The sequence below is a fragment of the Coregonus clupeaformis genome, unplaced genomic scaffold (assembly GCF_020615455.1).
Source record: "Coregonus clupeaformis isolate EN_2021a unplaced genomic scaffold, ASM2061545v1 scaf0059, whole genome shotgun sequence".
Taxonomy (NCBI): domain Eukaryota; kingdom Metazoa; phylum Chordata; class Actinopteri; order Salmoniformes; family Salmonidae; genus Coregonus; species Coregonus clupeaformis.
The window spans coordinates 166,293-187,162 of record NW_025533514.1 but is presented as its reverse complement, the minus strand read 5'-3'; the positions used below and the strand labels follow the sequence as shown (position 1 = coordinate 187,162).

General features: G+C 50.8%; 1 protein-coding gene across 1 annotated transcript in view; it reads right to left on the bottom strand.

The window, feature by feature from the left end:
* Positions 1–20,870, bottom strand: part of LOC121571063 (F-box/WD repeat-containing protein 7-like) — a 48,622-nt gene that overhangs the window by 3,767 nt on the left and 23,985 nt on the right. Inside the window, exons 8-10 of the mRNA XM_041882307.2 lie at positions 20,086–20,311; positions 19,168–19,378; positions 15,284–15,455 (exon numbers count right to left, since the gene is read on the bottom strand). Of these exons, the coding sequence (XP_041738241.1) occupies positions 15,284–15,455; positions 19,168–19,378; positions 20,086–20,311 (609 nt within the window). The remainder of the gene's footprint in view (positions 1–15,283; positions 15,456–19,167; positions 19,379–20,085; positions 20,312–20,870) is intronic.

Below are 20,870 nucleotides of genomic sequence, written 5' to 3'. Positions count from 1 at the left end.
AGAGGAGAGAGAGGGTTAGTGTTACCAGTCTGGTGTTAGACACCCTGGAGAGAGGAGAGAGAGGTGTTAGTGTTACCAGTCTGGTGTTAGACACCCTGGAGAGAGAGAGAGAGAGGGTTAGTGTTACCAGTCTGGTGTTAGACACCCTGGAGAGAGGAGAGAGAGAGGGGTTAGTGTTACCAGTCTGGTGTTAGACACCCCTGGAGAGAGGAGAGAGAGGGGTTAGTGTTACCAGTCTGGTGTTAGACACCCTGGAGAGAGGAGAGAGGGGTTAGTGTTACCAGTCCGGTGTTAGACACCCTGGAGAGAGGAGAGAGAGGGAATTAGTGTTACCAGTCTGGTGTTAGACACCCTGGAGAGAGGAGAGAGAGAGGGTTAGTGTTACCAGTCTGGTGTTAGACACCCTGGAGAGAGAGAGAGAGAGGGTTAGTGTTACCAGTCTGGTGTTAGACACCCTGGAGAGAGGAGAGAGAGAGGGTTAGTGTTACCAGTCTGGTGTTAGAGCACCCTGGAGAGAGGAGAGAGAGAGGGTTAGTGTTACCAGTCTGGTGTTAGACACCCTGGAGAGAGGAGAGAGAGAGAGGTTAGTGTTACCAGTCTGGTGTTAGACACCCCTGGAGAGAGGAGAGAGAGGGTTAGTGTTACCAGTCTGGTGTTAGACACCCTGGAGAGAGGAGAGAGAGGGGGTTAGTGTTACCAGTCTGGTGTTAGACACCCTGGAGAGAGGAGAGAGAGAGAGGGTTAGTGTTACCAGTCTGGTGTTAGACACCCTGGAGAGAGGAGAGAGAGAGGGTTAGTGTTACCAGTCTGGTGTTAGACACCCTGGAGAGAGGAGAGAGAGAGGGTTAGTGTTACCAGTCTGGTGTTAGACACCCTGGAGAGAGGAGAGAGAGAGAGGGTTAGTGTTACCAGTCTGGTGTTAGACACCCTGGAGAGAGGAGAGAGAGGGTTAGTGTTACCAGTCTGGTGTTTAGACACCCTGAGAGAGGAGAGAGAGGGTTAGTGTTACCAGTCTGGTGTTAGACACCCTGGAGAGAGGAGGGAGAGGGTTAGTGTTACCAGTCTGGTGTTAGACACCCTGGAGAGAGGAGAGAGAGGGTTAGTGTTACCAGTCTGGTGTTAGACACCCTGGAGAGAGGAGAGAGAGAGAGGGTTAGTGTTACCAGTCTGGTGTTAGACACCCTGGAGAGAGGAGAGAGAGAGGGTTAGTGTTACCAGTCTGGTGTTAGACACCCTGGAGAGAGGAGAGAGAGGGGGTTAGTGTTACCAGTCTGGTGTTAGACACCCTGGAGAGAGGAGAGAGAGGGTTAGTGTTACCAGTCTGGTGTTAGACACCCTGGAGAGAGGAGAGAGAGAGGGTTAGTGTTACCAGTCTGGTGTTAGACACCCTGGAGAGAGGAGAGAGAGAGGGTTAGTGTTACCAGTCTGGTGTTAGACACCTTGGAGAGAGGAGAGAGGGGGTTAGTGTTACCAGTCTGGTGTTAGACACCCCTGGAGAGAGGAGAGAGAGAGGGGTTAGTGTTACCAGTCTGGTGTTGGAGCACCCTGGAGAGAGGAGAGAGGAGAGGGTTAGTGGTTACCAGTCTGGTGTTAGACACCCTGGAGAGGAGAGAGAGGGTTAGTGTTACCAGTCTGGTGTTAGACACCTGGAGAGAGGAGAGAGAGGAGGTTAGTGTTACCAGTCTGGTGTTAGACACCCTGGAGAGAGGGAGAGAGGGAAGTTAGTGTTACCAGTCTGGTGTTAGACACCCTGGAGAGAGGAGAGAGAGGGTTAGTGTTACCAGTCTGGTGTTAGACACCCTGGAGAGAGGAGAGAGAGAGGGTTAGTGTTACCAGTCTGGTGTTAGACACCCTGGAGAGAGGAGAGGGTTAGTGTTACCAGTCTGGTGTTAGACATCCCTGGAGAGAGGAGAGAGAGGGGGTTAGTGTTACCAGTCTGGTGTTAGACACCCTGGAGAGAGGAGAGAGAGAGGGTTAGTGTTACCAGTCTGGTGTTAGACACCCTGGAGAGAGAGAGAGAGAGGGTTAGTGTTACCAGTCTGGTGTTAGACACCCTGGAGAGAGAGGAGAGAGAGGGTTAGTGTTACCAGTCTGGTGTTAGAGCACCCTGGAGAGAGGAGAGAGAGGGTTAGTGTTGCCAGTCTGGTGTTAGACACCCTGGAGAGGGAGAGAGAGGGTTAGTGTTACCAGTCTGGTGTTGGACACCCTGGAGAGAGGGGAGAGAGGGTTAGTGTTACCAGTCTGGTGTTAGACACCCTGGAGAGAGGAGAGAGAGAGGGTTAGTGTTACCAGTCTGGTGTTAGACACACCCTGGAGAGAGGAGAGAGAGGGGTTAGTGTTACCAGTCTGGTGTTAGACACCCTGGAGAGAGGGAGAGAGAGGGTTAGTGTTACCAGTCTGGTGTTAGACACCCTGGAGAGAGGAGAGAGAGGGTTAGTGTTACCAGTCTGGTGTTAGACACCCTGGAGAGAGGAGAGAGAGGGTTAGTGTTACCAGTCTGGTGTTAGACACCCTGGAGAGAGGAGAGAGAGAGGGTTAGTGTTACCAGTCTGGTGTTAGACACCCTGGAGAGAGGAGAGAGAGGGTTAGTGTTACCAGTCTGGTGTTAGACACCCTGGAGAGAGGAGAGAGAGAGGGTTAGTGTTACCAGTCTGGTGTTAGACACCCTGGAGAGAGGAGAGAGAGAGGGGGTTAGTGTTACCAGTCTGGTGTTAGACACCCTGGAGAGAGGAGAGAGAGGGTTAGTGTTACCAGTCTAGTGTTAGACACCCTGAGAGAGGAGAGAGAGAGGGTTAGTGTTACCAGTCTGGTGTTAGACACCCTGGAGAGAGGAGAGAGAGAGGGTTAGTGTTACCAGTCTGGTGTTAGAGCACCCTGGAGAGAGGAGAGAGAGAGGGTTAGTGTTACCAGTCCGGTGTTAGACACCTGGAGAGAGGAGAGAGAGAGGGTTAGTGTTACCAGTCTGGTGTTAGACACCCTGGAGAGAGGAGAGAGAGAGGGTTAGTGTTACCAGTCTGGTGTTAGACACCCTGGAGAGAGGAGAGAGAGAGGGTTAGTGTTACCAGTCTGGTGTTAGACACCCTGGAGAGAGGAGAGAGGAGAGGGTTAGTGTTTACCAGTCTGGTGTTAGACACCCTGGAGAGAGGGAGAGAGAGGGTTAGTGTTACCAGTCTGGTGTTGGACACCCTGGAGAGAGGAGAGAGAGAGGGTTAGTGTTACCAGTCTGGTGTTAGACACCCTGGAGAGAGGAGAGAGAGGGTTAGTGTTACCAGTCTGGTGTTAGAACCCTGGAGAGAGGAGAGAGAGAGGGTTAGTGTTACCAGTCTGGTGTTAGACACCCTGGAGAGAGGGAGAGAGAGGTTAGTGTTACCAGTCTGGTGTTAGACACCTGGAGGAGAGAGAGAGAGGGTTAGTGTTACCAGGTCTGGTGTTAGACACCCTGGAGAGAGGAGAGAGAAGGGGGTTAGTGTTACCTGCAGTCTGGTGTTGGACACCCTGGAGAGAGGAGAGAGAGAGAGAGGGTTAGTGTTACCAGTCTGGTGTTAGACACCCTGGAGAGAGGAGAGAGAGGGGGTTAGTGTTACCAGTCTGGTGTTAGACACCCTGGAGAGAGAGAGAGAGAGGGTTAGTGTTACCAGTCTGGTGTTAGACACCCTGGAGAGAGGAGAGAGAGAGGGTTAGTGTTACCAGTCTGTGTTAGACCCCTGGAGAGAGGAGAGAGAGGGGGTTAGTGTTACCAGTCTGGTGTTGACACCCTGGAGAGAGGAGAGAGAGAGGGGGTTAGTGTTACCAGTCTGGTGTTAGACACCCTGGAGAGAGGAGAGAGAGGGGTTAGTGTTACCAGTCTGGTGTTAGACACCCTGGAGAGAGGAGAGAGGGTTAGTGTTACCAGTCTGGTGTTAGACACCCTGGAGAGAGGAGAGAGGGTTAGTGTTACCAGTCTGGTGTTAGACACCCTGGAGAGAGGAGAGAGGGTTAGTGTTACCAGTCTGGTGTTAGACACCCTGGAGAGAGGAGAGAGAGAGGGTTAGTGTTACCAGTCTGGTGTTAGACACCCTGGAGAGAGGAGAGAGAGAGGGTTAGTGTTACCAGTCTGGTGTTAGACACCCTGGAGAGAGGAGAGAGGGGTTAGTGTTACCAGTCTGGTGTTAGACACCCTGGAGAGAGAGAGAGAGAGGGTTAGTGTTACCAGTCTGGTGTTAGACACCCTGGAGAGAGAGAGAGAGAGGTTAGTGTTACCAGTCTGGTGTTAGACACCCTGGAGAGAGGAGAGAGAGGGGTTAGTGTTACCAGTCTGGTGTTAGACACCCTGGAGAGAGGAGAGAGAGGGTTAGTGTTACCAGTCTGGTGTTAGACACCCTGGAGAGAGGAGAGAGAGAGGGTTAGTGTTACCAGTCTGGTGTTAGACACCCTGGAGAGAGAGAGAGAGAGAGGGTTAGTGTTACCAGTCTGGTGTTAGACACCCTGGAGAGAGGAGAGAGAGAGGGGTTAGTGTTACCAGTCTGGTGTTTAGACACCCTGGAGAGAGGAGAGAGAGAGGGTTAGTGTTACCAGTCTGGTGTTAGACACCCTGGAGAGAGGAGAGAGAGAGGGTTAGTGTTACCAGTCTGGTGTTAGACACCCTGGAGAGAGGAGAGAGAGAGGGTTAGTGTTACCAGTCTGGTGTTTAGACACCCTGGAGAGAGGAGAGGAAGAGGGTTAGTGTTACCAGTCTGGTGTTAGACACCCTGGAGAGAGGAGAGAGAGGGGTTAGTGTTACCAGTCTGGTGTTAGACACCCTGGAGAGAGGAGAGAGAGAGGGTTAGTGTTACCAGTCTGGTGTTAGACACCCTGGAGAGAGGAGAGAGAGAGGGTTAGTGTTACCAGTCTGGTGTTAGACACCCTGGAGAGAGGAGAGAGAGGGTTAGTGTTACCAGTCTGGTGTTAGACACCCTGGAGAGAGGAGAGAGAGGGTTAGTGTTACCAGTCTGGTGTTCAGACACCCTGGAGAGAGGAGAGAGAGGGTTAGTGTTACCAGTCTAGTGTTAGACACCCTGGAGAGAGGAGAGAGAGGGTTAGTGTTACCAGTCTAGTGTTAGACACCCTGAGAGAGGAGAGAGAGAGGGTTAGTGTTACCAGTCTGGTGTTAGACACCCTGGAGAGAGGAGAGAGAGAGGGTTAGTGTTACCAGTCTGGTGTTAGACACCCTGGAGAGAGGAGAGAGAGGGTTAGTGTTACCAGTCTGGTGTTAGACACCCTGGAGAGAGGAGAGAGAGGGTTAGTGTTACCAGTCTGGTGTTAGACACCCTGGAGAGAGGAGAGAGAGAGGGTTAGTGTTACCAGTCTGAGTGTTAGACACCCTGGAGAGAGGAGAGAGAGAAGGGTTAGTGTTACCAGTCTGGTGTTAGAGACACCCTGGAGAGAGGAGAGAGAGAGGGGGTTAGTGTTACCAGTCTGGTGTTAGACACCCTGGAGAGAGGAGAGAGGGTTAGTGTTACCAGTCTGGTGTTAGACACCCTGGAGAGAGGAGAGAGAGGTTAGTGTTACCAGTCTGGTGTTAGACACCCTGAGAGAGGAGAGAGGGTTAGTGTTACCAGTCTGGTGTTAGACACCCTGGAGAGAGGAGAGAGAGGGTTAGTGTTACCAGTCTGGTGTTAGAGCACCCTGGAGAGAGGAGAGAGAGAGGTTAGTGTTACCAGTCTGGTGTTAGACACCCTGGAGAGAGGAGAGAGAGAGGGTTAGTGTTACCAGTCTGGTGTTAGACACCCTGGAGAGAGGAGAGAGAGGGTTAGTGTTACCAGTCTAGTGTTAGACACCCTGGAGAGAGGAGAGAGAGAGGGTTAGTGTTACCAGTCTGGTGTTAGACACCCTGGAGAGAGGAGAGAGAGGGTTAGTGTTACCAGTCTGGTGTTAGACACCCTGGAGAGAGGAGAGAGAGGGTTAGTGTTACCAGTCTGGTGTTAGACACCCTGGAGAGAGGAGAGAGAGGGGGTTAGTGTTACCAGTCTGGTGTTAGACACCCTGGAGAGAGGAGAGAGAGGGGGGTTAGTGTTACCAGTCTGGTGTTAGACACCCTGGAGAGAGGAGAGAGAGGGTTAGTGTTACCAGTCTGGTGTTAGACACCCTGGAGAGAGGAGAGAGAGAGGGTTAGTGTTACCAGTCTGGTGTTAGACACCCTGGAGAGAGGAGAGAGAGGGTTAGTGTTACCAGTCTGGTGTTAGACACCCTGGAGAGAGGAGAGAGAGGGTTAGTGTTACCAGTCTGGTGTTAGACACCCTGGAGAGAGGAGAGAGAGAGTTAGTGTTACCAGTCTGGTGTTAGACACCCTGGAGAGAGGAGAGAGAGAGGGTTAGTGTTACCAGTCTGGTGTTAGACACCCTGGAGAGAGGAGAGAGAGGGTTAGTGTTACCAGTCTGGTGTTAGACACCCTGGAGAGAGGAGAGAGAGGGTTAGTGTTACCAGTCTGGTGTTAGACACCCTGGAGAGAGAGAGAGAGAGGGTTAGTGTTACCAGTCTGGTGTTAGACACCCTGGAGAGAGGAGAGAGAGGGTTAGTGTTACCAGTCTGGTGTTAGACACCCTGGAGAGAGGAGAGAGAGAGGGTTAGTGTTACCAGTCTGGTGTTAGACACCCTGGAGAGAGGAGAGAAGGGGTTAGTGTTACCAGTCTGGTGTTAGACACCCTGGAGAGAGGAGAGAGAGGGGGTTAGTGTTACCAGTCTGGTGTTAGACACCCTGGAGAGAGGAGAGAGAGAGGGTTAGTGTTACCAGTCTGGTGTTAGACACCCTGGAGAGAGGAGAGAGAGGGTTAGTGTTACCAGTCTGGTGTTGGACACCCTGGAGAGAGGAGAGAGAGAGGGTTAGTGTTACCAGTCTGGTGTTAGACACCCTGGAGAGAGGAGAGAGAGGGTTAGTGTTACCAGTCTGGTGTTAGACACCCTGGAGAGAGGAGAGAGAGAGGGTTAGTGTTACCAGTCTGGTGTTAGACACCCTGGGAGAGAGGAGAGAGAGAGTTAGTGTTACCAGTCTGGTGTTAGACACCCTGGAGAGAGAGGAGAGAGGGTTAGTGTTACCAGTCTGGTGTTAGACACCCTGGAGAGAGGAGAGAGAGAGGGTTAGTGTTACCAGTCTGGTGTTAGACACCCTGGAGAGAGGAGAGAGAGAGGGTTAGTGTTACCAGTCTGGTGTTAGCACACCCTGGAGAGAGGAGAGAGAGAGGGTTAGTGTTACCAGTCTGGTGTTAGACACCCTGGAGAGAGAGAGAGAGGGTTAGTGTTACCAGTCTGGTGTTAGACACCCTGGAGAGAGGAGAGAGAGAGGGTTAGTGTTACCAGTCTGGTGTTAGACACCCTGGAGAGAGGAGAGAGAGGGGTTAGTGTTACCAGTCTGGTGTTAGACACCCTGGAGAGAGGAGAGAGAGGGTTAGTGTTACCAGTCTGGTGTTAGACACCCTGGAGAGAGGAGAGAGAGGGTTAGTGTTACCAGTCTGGTGTTAGACACCCTGGAGAGAGGAGAGAGAGGGTTAGTGTTACCAGTCTGGTGTTAGACACCCTGGAGAGAGGAGAGAGAGAGGGTTAGTGTTACCAGTCTGGTGTTAGACACCCTGGAGAGAGGAGAGAGAGGGGTTAGTGTTACCAGTCTGGTGTTAGACACCCTGGAGAGAGGAGAGAGAGAGGGTTAGTGTTACCAGTCTGGTGTTAGACACCCTGGAGAGAGGAGAGAGAGAGGGTTAGTGTTACCAGTCTGGTGTTAGACACCCTGGAGAGAGGAGAGAGAGAGGGTTAGTGTTACCAGTCTGGTGTTAGACACCCTGGAGAGAGGAGAGAGAGAGAAGGGTTAGTGTTACCAGTCTAGTGTTAGACACCCTGGGGAGAGGAGAGAGAGGGTTAGTGTTACCAGTCTGGTGTTAGACACCCTGGAGAGAGGAGAGAGAGGGTTAGTGTTACCAGTCTGGTGTTAGACACCCTGAGAGAGGAGAGAGAGAGGGTTAGTGTTACCAGTCTGGTGTTAGACACCCTGGAGAGAGGAGAGAGAGGGTTAGTGTTACCAGTCTGGTGTTTAGACACCCTGGAGAGAGGAGAGAGGGTTAGTGTTACCAGTCTGGTGTTAGACACCCTGGAGAGAGAGGAGAGAGAGGGTTAGTGTTACCAGTCTGGTGTTAGACACCCTGGAGAGAGGAGAGAGAGGGTTAGTGTTACCAGTCTGGTGTTAGACACCCTGGAGAGAGGAGAGAGAGAGGGTTAGTGTTACCAGTCTGGTGTTAGACACCCTGGAGAGAGGAGAGAGAGAGGGTTAGTGTTACCAGTCTGGTGTTAGACACCCTGGAGAGAGGAGAGAGAGAGGGTTAGTGTTACCAGTCTGGTGTTAGACACCCTGGAGAGAGGAGAGAGAGAGAGGGTTAGTGTTACCAGTCTGGTGTTAGACACCCTGGAGAGAGGAGAGAGAGAGGGTTAGTGTTACACAGTCTGAGTGTTAGACACCCTGGAGAGAGGAGAGAGAGGGTTAGTGTTACCAGTCTGGTGTTAGACACCCTGGAGAGAGGAGAGAGAGGGGTTAGTGTTACCAGTCTGGTGTTAGACACCCTGGAGAGAGGAGAGAGAGAGGGTTAGTGTTACCAGTCTGGTGTTAGACACCCTGGAGAGAGGAGAGAGAGGGTTAGTGTTACCAGTCTGGTGTTAGACACCCTGGAGAGAGGAGAGAGAGAGGTTAGTGTTACCAGTCTGGTGTTAGACACCCTGGAGAGAGGGAGAGAGAGGGTTAGTGTTACCAGTCTGGTGTTAGACACCCTGGAGAGAGAGAGAGAGAGGGTTAGTGTTACCAGTCTGGTGTTAGACACCCTGGAGAGAGGAGAGAGAGGGTTAGTGTTACCAGTCTGGTGTTAGACACCCTGGAGAGAGGAGAGAGAGGGTTAGTGTTACCAGTCTGGTGTTAGACACCCTGGAGAGAGGAGAGAGAGGGTTAGTGTTACCAGTCTGGTGTTAGACACCCTGGAGAGAGGAGAGAGAGGGTTAGTGTTACCAGTCTGGTGTTAGACACCCCTGGAGAGAGGAGAGAGAGAGGGTTAGTGTTACCAGTCTGGTGTTAGACACCCTGGAGAGAGGAGAGAGAGGGTTAGTGTTACCAGTCTGGTGTTAGACACCCTGGAGAGAGGAGAGAGAGGGTTAGTGTTACCAGTCTGGTGTTAGACACCCTGGAGAGAGGAGAGAGAGAGGGTTAGTGTTACCAGTCTGGTGTTAGACACCCTGGAGAGAGGAGAGAGAGGGTTAGTGTTACCAGTCTGGTGTTAGACACCCTGGAGAGAGGAGAGAGAGAGGGTTAGTGTTACCAGTCTGGTGTTAGACACCCTGGAGAGAGGAGAGAGAGAGGGTTAGTGTTACCAGTCTGGTGTTAGACACCCTGGAGAGAGAGAGAGAGGGTTAGTGTTACCAGTCTGGTGTTAGACACCCTGGAGAGAGGAGAGAGAGAGGGTTAGTGTTACCAGTCTGGTGTTAGAGCACCCTGGAGAGAGGAGAGAGAGAGGGTTAGTGTTACCAGTCTGGTGTTAGACACCCTGGAGAGAGAGAGAGAGAGGGTTAGTGTTACCAGTCTAGTGTTAGACACCCTGGAGAGAGGGAGAGAGAGAGGTTAGTGTTACCAGTCTGGTGTTAGACACCCTGGAGAGAGGAGAGAGAGAGGGTTAGTGTTACCAGTCTGGTGTTAGACACCCTGGAGAGAGGAGAGAGAGAGGGTTAGTGTTACCAGTCTGGTGTTAGACACCCTGGAGAGAGGAGAGAGAGGGTTAGTGTTACCAGTCTGGTGTTAGACACCCTGGAGAGAGGAGAGAGAGGGTTAGTGTTACCAGTCTGGTGTTAGACACCCTGGAGAGAGGAGAGAGGAGGGTTAGTGTTACCAGTCTGGTGTTAGACACCCTGGAGAGAGGAGAGAGAGGGTTAGTGTTACCAGTCTGGTGTTAGACACCCTGGAGAGAGGAGAGAGAGGGGTTAGTGTTACCAGTCTGGTGTTAGACACCCTGGAGAGAGGAGAGAGAGAGGGTTAGTGTTACCAGTCTGGTGTTAGACACCCTGGAGAGAGGAGAGAGAGGGTTAGTGTTACCAGTCTGGTGTTAGACACCCTGGAGAGAGGAGAGAGAGGGTTAGTGTTACCAGTCTGGTGTTAGACACCCTGGAGAGAGGAGAGAGAGGGTTAGTGTTACCAGTCTGGTGTTAGACACCCTGGAGAGAGGAGAGAGAGAGGTTAGTGTTACCAGTCTGGTGTTAGACACCCTGGAGAGAGGAGAGAGAGGGTTAGTGTTACCAGTCTGGTGTTAGACACCCTGGAGAGAGGAGAGAGAGAGGGTTAGTGTTACCAGTCTGGTGTTAGACACCCTGGAGAGAGGAGAGAGGAGGGTTAGTGTTACCAGTCTGGTGTTAGACACCCTGGAGAGAGGAGAGAGAGGGTTAGTGTTACCAGTCTGGTGTTAGACACCCTGGAGAGAGAGAGAGAGAGGGTTAGTGTTACCAGTCTGGTGTTAGACACCCTGGAGAGAGGAGAGAGAGAGGTTAGTGTTACCAGTCTGGTGTTAGACACCCTGGAGAGAGGAGAGAGAGAGGGTTAGTGTTACCAGTCTGGTGTTAGACACCCTGGAGAGAGGGAGAGAGAGGGTTAGTGTTACCAGTCTGGTGTTAGACACCCTGGAGAGAGGAGAGAGAGAGGGTTAGTGTTACCAGTCTGGTGTTAGACACCCTGGAGAGAGGAGAGAGAAGGGTTAGTGTTACCAGTCTGGTGTTAGACACCCTGGAGAGAGGAGAGAGAGAGGGTTAGTGTTACCAGTCTGGTGTTAGACACCCTGGAGAGAGGAGAGAGAGGGTTAGTGTTACCAGTCTGGTGTTAGACACCCTGGAGAGAGGAGAGAGAGAGGGTTAGTGTTACCAGTCTGGTGTTAGACACCCTGGAGAGAGGAGAGAGAGGGTTAGTGTTACCAGTCTGGTGTTAGACACCCTGGAGAGAGGAGAGAGAGAGGGTTAGTGTTACCAGTCTGGTGTTAGACACCCTGGAGAGAGGAGAGAGAGGGTTAGTGTTACCAGTCTGGTGTTAGACACCCTGGAGAGAGGAGAGAGAGGGTTAGTGTTACCAGTCTGGTGTTAGACACCCTGGAGAGAGGAGAGAGAGAGGGTTAGTGTTACCAGTCTGGTGTTAGACACCCTGGAGAGAGGAGAGAGAGAGGGTTAGTGTTACCAGTCTGGTGTTAGACACCCTGGAGAGAGAGAGAGAGAGGGTTAGTGTTACCAGTCTGGTGTTAGACACCCTGGAGAGAGGGGAGAGAGAGGGTTAGTGTTACCAGTCTGGTGTTAGACACCCTGGAGAGAGGAGAGAGAGAGGGTTAGTGTTACCAGTCTGGTGTTGGACACCCTGGAGAGAGGAGAGAGAGAGGGTTAGTGTTACCAGTCTGGTGTTAGACACCCTGGAGAGAGGAGAGAGAGAGGGTTAGTGTTACCAGTCTGGTGTTAGACACCCTGGAGAGAGGAGAGAGAGGGTTAGTGTTACCAGTCTGGTGTTAGACACCCTGGAGAGAGGGAGAGAGAGGGTTAGTGTTACCAGTCTGGTGTTAGACACCCTGGAGAGAGGAGAGAGAGGGTTAGTGTTACCAGTCTGGTGTTAGACACCCTGGAGAGAGGAGAGAGGGTTAGTGTTACCAGTCTGGTGTTAGACACCCTGGAGAGAGGAGAGAGAGGGGTTAGTGTTACCAGTCTGGTGTTAGACACCCTGGAGAGAGGAGAGAGAGGGTTAGTGTTACCAGTCTGGTGTTAGACACCCTGGAGAGAGGAGAGAGAGAGGGTTAGTGTTACCAGTCTGGTGTTAGACACCCTGGAGAGAGAGAGAGAGGGGTTTAGTTTTACCAGTCGGGTGTTAGACACCCTGGAGAGAGGAGAGAGAGGGTTAGTGTTACCAGTCTGGTGTTAGACACCCTGGAGAGAGGAGAGAGAGAGGGTTAGTGTTACCAGTCTGGTGTTAGACACCCTGGAGAGAGGAGAGAGAGAGGTTAGTGTTACCAGTCTGGTGTTAGACACCCTGGAGAGAGGAGAGAGAGAGGGTTAGTGTTACCAGTCTGGTGTTAGACACCCTGGAGAGAGGAGAGAGAGAGGGTTAGTGTTACCAGTCTGGTGTTAGACACCCTGGAGAGAGAGAGAGAGAGGGTTAGTGTTACCAGTCTGGTGTTAGACACCCTGGAGAGAGGAGAGAGAGAGGGTTAGTGTTACCAGTCTGGTGTTAGACACCCTGGAGAGAGGAGAGAGAGGGTTAGTGTTACCAGTCTGGTGTTAGACACCCTGGAGAGAGGAGAGAGAGAGGGTTAGTGTTACCAGTCTGGTGTTAGACACCCTGGAGAGAGGAGAGAGAGGGTTAGTGTTACCAGTCTGGTGTTAGACACCCTGGAGAGAGGAGAGAGAGAGGGTTAGTGTTACCAGTCTGGTGTTAGACACCCTGGAGAGAGGAGAGAGGAGAGGGTTAGTGTTACCAGTCTGGTGTTAGACACCCTGGAGAGAGGAGAGAGAGGGTTAGTGTTACCAGTCTGGTGTTAGACACCCTGGAGAGAGGAGAGAGAGGGTTAGTGTTACCAGTCTGGTGTTAGACACCCTGGAGAGAGGAGAGAGAGGGTTAGTGTTACCAGTCTGGTGTTAGACACCCTGGAGAGAGGAGAGAGAGGGTTAGTGTTACCAGTCTGGTGTTAGACACCCTGGAGAGAGAGAGAGAGGGTTAGTGTTACCAGTCTGGTGTTAGACACCCTGGAGAGAGGAGAGAGAGAGGGTTAGTGTTACCAGTCTGGTGTTAGACACCCTGGAGAGAGGAGAGAGAGAGGGGTTAGTGTTACCAGTCTGGTGTTAGACACCCTGGAGAGAGGAGAGAGAGAGGGTTAGTGTTACCAGTCTGGTGTTAGACACCCTGGAGAGAGGAGAGAGAGAGGGTTAGTGTTACCAGTCTGGTGTTAGACACCCTGGAGAGAGGAGAGAGAGGGTTAGTGTTACCAGTCTGGTGTTAGACACCCTGGAGAGAGGAGAGAGAGGGTTAGTGTTACCAGTCTGGTGTTAGACACCCTGGAGAGAGGAGAGAGAGGGTTAGTGTTACCAGTCTGGTGTTAGACACCCTGGAGAGAGGAGAGAGAGAGGTTAGTGTTACCAGTCTGGTGTTAGACACCCTGGAGAGAGGAGAGAGAGGGTTAGTGTTACCAGTCTGGTGTTAGACACCCTGGAGAGAGGAGAGAGAGGGTTAGTGTTACCAGTCTGGTGTTAGACACCCTGGAGAGAGGAGAGAGAGGGTTAGTGTTACCAGTCTGGTGTTAGACACCCTGGAGAGAGGAGAGAGAGAGGGTTAGTGTTACCAGTCTGGTGTTAGACACCCTGGAGAGAGGAGAGAGAGGGTTAGTGTTACCAGTCTGGTGTTAGACACCCTGGAGAGAGAGAGAGGGTTAGTGTTACCAGTCTGGTGTTAGACACCCTGGAGAGAGGAGAGAGAGAGGGTTAGTGTTACCAGTCTGGTGTTAGACACCCTGGAGAGAGGAGAGAGAGGGTTAGTGTTACCAGTCTGGTGTTAGACACCCTGGAGAGAGGAGAGAGAGGGTTAGTGTTACCAGTCTGGTGTTAGACACCCTGGAGAGAGGAGAGAGAGGGTTAGTGTTACCAGTCTGGTGTTAGACACCCTGGAGAGAGGAGAGAGAGGGTTAGTGTTACCAGTCTGGTGTTAGACACCCTGGAGAGAGGAGAGAGAGGGTTAGTGTTACCAGTCTGGTGTTGGACACCCTGGAGAGAGGAGAGAGAGGGTTAGTGTTACCAGTCTGGTGTTAGACACCCTGGAGAGAGGAGAGAGAGAGGGTTAGTGTTACCAGTCTGGTGTTAGACACCCTGGAGAGAGAGAGAGAGAGGGTTAGTGTTACCAGTCTGGTGTTAGACACCCTGGAGAGAGGAGAGAGGGTTAGTGTTACCAGTCTGGTGTTAGACACCCTGGAGAGAGGAGAGAGAGGGTTAGTGTTACCAGTCTGGTGTTAGACACCCTGGAGAGAGGAGAGAGAGAGGGTTAGTGTTACCAGTCTGGTGTTAGACACCCTGGAGAGAGGAGAGAGAGAGGGTTAGTGTTACCAGTCTGGTGTTAGACACCCTGGAGAGAGGAGAGAGAGAGGGTTAGTGTTACCAGTCTGGTGTTAGACACCCTGGAGAGAGGGAGAGAGAGGGTTAGTGTTACCAGTCTGGTGTTAGACACCCTGGAGAGAGGAGAGAGAGGGTTAGTGTTACCAGTCTGGTGTTAGACACCCTGGAGAGAGGAGAGAGAGAGGGTTAGTGTTACCAGTCTGGTGTTAGACACCCTGGAGAGAGGGAGAGAGAGGGTTAGTGTTACCAGTCTGGTGTTAGACACCCTGGAGAGAGGAGAGAGAGGGTTAGTGTTACCAGTCTGGTGTTAGACACCCTGGAGAGAGGAGAGAGAGGGTTAGTGTTACCAGTCTGGTGTTAGACACCCTGGAGAGAGGAGAGAGAGGGGTTAGTGTTACCAGTCTGGTGTTAGACACCCTGGAGAGAGGAGAGAGAGGGTTAGTGTTACCAGTCTGGTGTTAGACACCCTGGAGAGAGGAGAGAGAGGGTTAGTGTTACCAGTCTGGTGTTAGACACCCTGGAGAGAGAGGAGAGAGAGGGTTAGTGTTACCAGTCTGGTGTTAGACACCCTGGAGAGAGGAGAGAGAGGGGTTAGTGTTACCAGTCTGGTGTTAGACACCCTGGAGAGAGGAGAGAGAGGGTTAGTGTTACCAGTCTGGTGTTAGACACCCTGGAGAGAGGAGAGAGAGGGTTAGTGTTACCAGTCTGGTGTTAGACACCCTGGAGAGAGGAGAGAGAGAGGGTTAGTGTTACCAGTCTGGTGTTAGACACCCTGGAGAGAGGAGAGAGAGGGTTAGTGTTACCAGTCTGGTGTTAGACACCCTGGAGAGGAGAGAGAGGGTTAGTGTTACCAGTCTGGTGTTAGACACCCTGGAGAGAGGAGAGAGAGGGTTAGTGTTACCAGTCTGGTGTTAGACACCCTGGAGAGAGGAGAGAGAGAGGGTTAGTGTTACCAGTCTGGTGTTAGACACCCTGGAGAGAGGCTCCACTCTGCAGAGCCACCAGGTCTCTGAGCCACTCCTGTGTGTATGGTGTGTGTGTATGGTGTGTGTATATGGTGCGTGTGTGTGTATGGTGTGTGTACATGGTGTGTGTACATGTGTGTATGGTGTGTGTGTATGGTGTGTGTATATGGTGCGTGTGTGTGTATGGTGTGTGTACATGGTGTGTGTACATGGTGGTCCTTTACCTGATCCTCCAGACCACTCCCCCAGATCCTCCACTCTGCAGAGCCACCAGGTCTCTGAGCCACTCCCCCGTCGCCAGGCTCCACAGCTTCACTGTACCGTCATCTGATGAAGAGACCACCAGGGAGCGAGAGAACTGGAGACAGGTTACTGCCGACTGGTGCTTATGGGGACCTGGAGAGAGAGGAGGAGAGAGAGAGGAGAGGAAAGAGAGGGGAGAGGAGGAGAAAGAGAGAGGAGAGGAGAGGAGAGGAGAGGAGAGGAGAGGAGAGGAGAGGAGAGGAGAGGAGAGAGGAGAGGAGAGGAGAGGAGAGGAGAGGGAGAGGAGGAGAGGAGGAGAGGAGAGGAGAGGAGAGGAGAGGAGAGGAGAGGAGAGGAGAGATAATATGAAATGTCTTTATTATTTTGGAACTTCTGAGTGTAATGTTTACTGTTAATATTTATTTCACTTTTGTTTGCTATCTACTTCACTTGCTTTGGCAATGTTAACATGTGTTTCCCAAGCCAATAAAGCCCTTAAATTGAATTTGAATTGAGAGGGGAGAGGAGAGAGGGGGAGAAAGAGAGGAGAAGAGAAAGAGTTAGTTATAGTAGGGGAACTGGAGACAGGTTACTGCCGACGTGTGCTTATGGGGTCCGATAGATAGATATAGAGATATAGAGAGATAGATAGATAGAGAGAGAGATAGATAGATAGAGAGATAGAGACCCAGCAAGCACATTTGGTTCCTTGGAAGTTGTGGGAACGTATGTTTTTGGTTTCCCATTGGTTCTGGAAACGAACCCATAGGTTTCCTGACCGGTAAGACGGAAACGTTCTGAGAACAGAAGTGAACATTTTGCCTGTTTTGGGAACATACATTTTTTGGTTGCAGGGAGGTTCTGAGAACGTTTTTCTATGGTTCCCTGAACGTTTTCTTGGGAGGTTTAATTAACGTTCTGAGAACGGAAATTATAGGTTATTTGAAGGTAATTAAATAACGTTCTGAGAACATGTTTCACTAATACTTTTAATAACACTGTTACTAACGAGACCTTCAGCTCTCAACCCCCCCTCATCTCCTTAATGTCCTTTCTTTAACACTCCGTCCTGATATCCCAGAGCCTGACAGTAGAGTCCAGAGTCGTGGTCAAAAGTTTTGAGAATTACACAAGTATTGGTCTTCACAAAGTTTGCTGCTTCAGTGTTCTGAGATATTTTTGTCAGATGTTACTATGGTATACTGAAGTATAATTACAAGCATTCCATAAGTGTCAATGGCTTTTATTGACAATTACATTAAGTTTATGCAAAGAGTCAATATTTGTAGTGTTGACCCTTCTTTTTCAAGACCTCTGCAATCTGCCCTGGCATGCTGTCAATTAACTTCTGGGCCACATCCTGACTGATGGCAGCCCATTCTTGCATTATCAATGCTTGGAGTTTGTCAGAATTTGTGGGTTTCTGTTTGTCCACCCGCCTCTTGAGGATTGACCACAAGTTCTTAATGGGATTAAGGTCTGGGGAGTTTCCTGGCCATGGACCCAAAATGTCAATGTTTTGTTCCCCGAGCCACTTAGTTGTCACTTTTGCCTTATGGCAAGGTGCTCCATCATGCTGGAAAAGGCATTGTTCGTCACCAAACTGTTTGTGGATGGTTGGGAGAAGTTGCTCTCGGAGGAAGTGTTGGTACCATTCTTTATTCATGGCTGCGTTCTTTGGCAAAATTGTGAGTGAGCCCACTCCCTTGGCTGAGAAGCAACCCCACACATGAATGGTCTCAGGATGCTTTACTGTTGGCATGACACAGGAATGATGGTAGCGCTCACCTTGTCTTCTCTGGACAAGCTTTTTTCCGGACGCCCCCAACAATCGGAAAGGGGATTCATCAGAGAAAATGAATTTACCCCAGTCCTCAGCAGTCCAATCCCTGTACCTTTTGCAGAATATCAGTCTATCCCTGATGATTTTTCCTGGAGAGAAGTGGCTTCCTCGCTGCCCTTCTTGACACCAGGCCATCCTCCAAAAGTCTTTGCCTCACTGTGCGTGCAGATGCACTCACACCTGCCTGCTGCCATTCCTGAGCAAGCTCTGCACTGGTGGTGCCCCGATCACGCCCCTGAATCAACTTTAGGAGACGGTCCTGGCGCTTGCTGGACTTTCTTTGGCGCCCTGAAGCCTTCTTCACAACAATTGAACCTCTCTCCTTGAAGTTCTTGATGATTTGATAAATTGTTGATTTAGGTGCAATCTTACTAGCAGCAATATCCTTGCCTGTGAAGCCCTTTTTGTGCAAAGCAATGATGACGGCATGTGTTTCCTTGCAGGTAACCATGGTTAACAGAGGAAGAACAATGATTTCAAGCACCACCCTCCTTTTAAAGCTTCCAGTCTGTTATTCTAACTCAATCAGCATGACAGAGTGATCTCCAGCCTTGTCAACACTCTCACCTGTGTTAACAAGAGAATCACTGACATGATGGCAGCTGGTCCTTTTGTGGCAGGGCTGAAATGCAGTGGAAATGTTTTTTTGGGATTAAGTTCATTTTCATGGCAAAGAGGGACTTTGCAATTAATTGCAATTCATCTGATCACTCTTCATAACATTCTGGAGAATATGTAAATTGCCATCATAAAAACTGAGGCAGCAGACTTTGTGAAAATTAATATTTGTGTCATTCTCAAAACGTTTGACCACGACTGTATCCTTTAGAGATACTTCAGTGTGTGTACACTACATCATCAAAAGTATGTGGACACATGCACATCGAACATCTTATTCCTAAATCATGGGCATTAATATGGAGTTGGTCCCCCCTTTGCTGCTATAACAGCCTCCACTCTTCTGGGAAGGCTTTCCACTAGATGTTGGAACATTGCTGTTGGGACTTGCTTCCATTCAGCCACAAGAGCATTAGTGAGGTCGGGCACTGATGTTGGGCGATTATGCCTGGCTCGCAGTCAGCGTTTCAATTCATCCCAAAGGTGTTAGATGGGGTTGAGGTCAGGGCTCTGTGCAGGCCAGTCAAGTTCTTCCACACCGATCACGACAAACCACTTTCCCAAACTGTTGCCACAAAGTTGGAAGGGCAGAATCATCTATAATGTCATTGTATGCTGTAGCGTTAAGATTTCCCTTCACTGGAACTAAGGGGCCTAGTGCGAACAATGAAAAACAGTCCCAGACCATTATTCCTCCTCCACCAAACTTTACAGTCGGCACTATGCATTCTGGCAGAAAGCGTTTTCTTGGCATCCGCCAAAACCAGATTTGTCCGTCGGACTGCCAGATGGTGAAGTGTGATTCAACACCCCAGAGAACACGTTTCCACTGCTCCAGAGTCCAATGGCGGTGAGCTTTACACCACTCCAGCCGACGCTTGGCATTGCACATGGTGATCTTAGGCTTGTGTGCGGCTGCTCGGCCATGGAAACCCATTTCATGGAGCTCCCGACGAATAGTTATTGTTGTGACATTGCTTCCAGACGCAGTTTGGAACTCGGTAGTGAGTGTTGCAACCGAGGACAGACCATTTTTACACACTTTAGCACTCGGCAGTCCCGTTCTGTGAGCTTGTGTGGCCTACCACTTCACGGCTGAGCCGTTGTTGCTCCTAGACGTTTCCACTTCACAATAACAGCCCTTATAGTTGACCAGGGCAGCTCTAGCAGGGCAGAAATTTGACAGACTGACTTGATGGAAAGGTGCCAACCTATGACGGTGACACGTTGAAAGTCACTGACCTCTTCAGTACAGGCCATTCTACTGCCAATGATTTACTATGGAGATTGCATGGATGTGTGCTCGATTTTATACACCGGTCAGCAACAGGTGTGGCTGAAATAGCCGAATCCACTAATGGGGATGTCCACATACTGCTGTATATACAGTGTGTATAATCTCACCTTGTAGTGTGTGGAGACACTGTCCTGTCCGTATATCCCACACCCTGACAGTAGAGTCCGCGTTGCCAGAGACCAGGATGTTGTTCTTTAGTTCCATACCACTGGTCAGTGATTGGTGGCCGGTCAGCGTGTGGACACACCCCCCTGTCTCTATGTCCCATACTCTGATGGAGGTGTCCAGAGATCCACTGACCACGTAGACACCGTCAAACTGGAGGAGAGGAGGAGGAAGATTAGAAGTGAAACAATTAACTACAGACCAGAGCAGAAGAGGAGATAGAGACCGGGAGATTCCAGGAAGTCAGTTGTGTGTGGGTGTGTTCTAACCAGGGGTTGGAACCGGTTCATAACAACATTTTCAGAGGAACGGAAACAGAACCGTGATCTTTAGTATTCCGGAACAGAACCATTATTTTCATCCATTAATATTGTTATTTTCTGTTCCAACAATATTCCATCTAGTGAAGTTTTGATGGTAGTAATAGTTCACGTCATGATGTTCACCCCTTCCATGTCCACCCCTCTCTCTCACCATCTCCCCAGCCGTGAAACTTCAGTCTCATCATGTAAACAACTAGCTTACCCCATTCCATAGCAAGCTGCTCTATCCACGCTAATTGGTGAAGGAAATTAATCAGCTAAATGTAAAAACAAATGTTGATTTCACAAGACAAACAATTAACGAAAAGCAACTATATGAACCGGTTCAGAAGTGTGTATATTCCTACCTGTAGTGAATAGACTCTGTTAGTGTGTATATTCCTACCTGTGGTGAATAGACTCTGTCAGTGTGTATATTCCTACCTGTGGTGAATAGACTCTGTCAGTGTGTATATTCCTACCTGTAGTGAATAGACTCTGTTAGTGTGTATATTCCTACCTGTGGTGAATAGACTCTGTCAGTGTGTATATTCCTACCTGTAGTGAATAGACTCTGTTAGTGTGTCCCTGCAGTGTGTGTAGACAGGTCTCTGTCTCAGGGTCCCAGACTTTGACCATGAAGTCGTATCCACCGCTGACCACCCTGCGCCCGTCGTACTGGACACACCGCACCGCCGCCACATGACCCGTTAGGACGTGGAGACACTCGCCAGAATCTACATCCCACAGACGCAACGTAGCGTCACGACTACCGCTCACCACCCTGGGGGGAGAGAGGGGAGAGGAGGGGGAGGAGGAGGGGGAGGGAGAGAAGAGAGAGAGGGAAGGAGAGGGAAGAGGAGGGAGAGGGGGGAGGGAGGGGAGAGATAGGGAAGGAGAGGGAAGAGGAGGGAGAGGGAGGAGGGAGAGAGAGGGGGGAGAGAGGGAGATAGATAGGGGAGAGAGAGAGAGGAGGGGGAGGGAGAGAGGAGAGAGAGGGAAGGAGAGGGAAGAGGAGAGAGAGGGAGGAGGGGAGAGAGAGGGGGAGGGGAGAGATAGGGAAGAGGAGTGGGAGGGAGAGAGGGGGGAGAGAGGGAAGAGGAGGGGGAGAGAGAGGGGGGGGAGAGAGAGAGAGGGAGAGGGAGGGGAGAGAGAGGGGGGGGGGAGAGGGAGGAGGGGAGAGAGAGAGGGGAGAGAGTGGGAGGGAGGGAGAGTTAGAGAGAATAGAATCCACACAACATACAGTGGGGGAAAAAAGTATTTAGTCAGCCACCAATTGTGCAAGTTCTCCCACTTAAAAAGATGAGAGAGGCCTGTAATTTTCATCATAGGTACACGTCAAC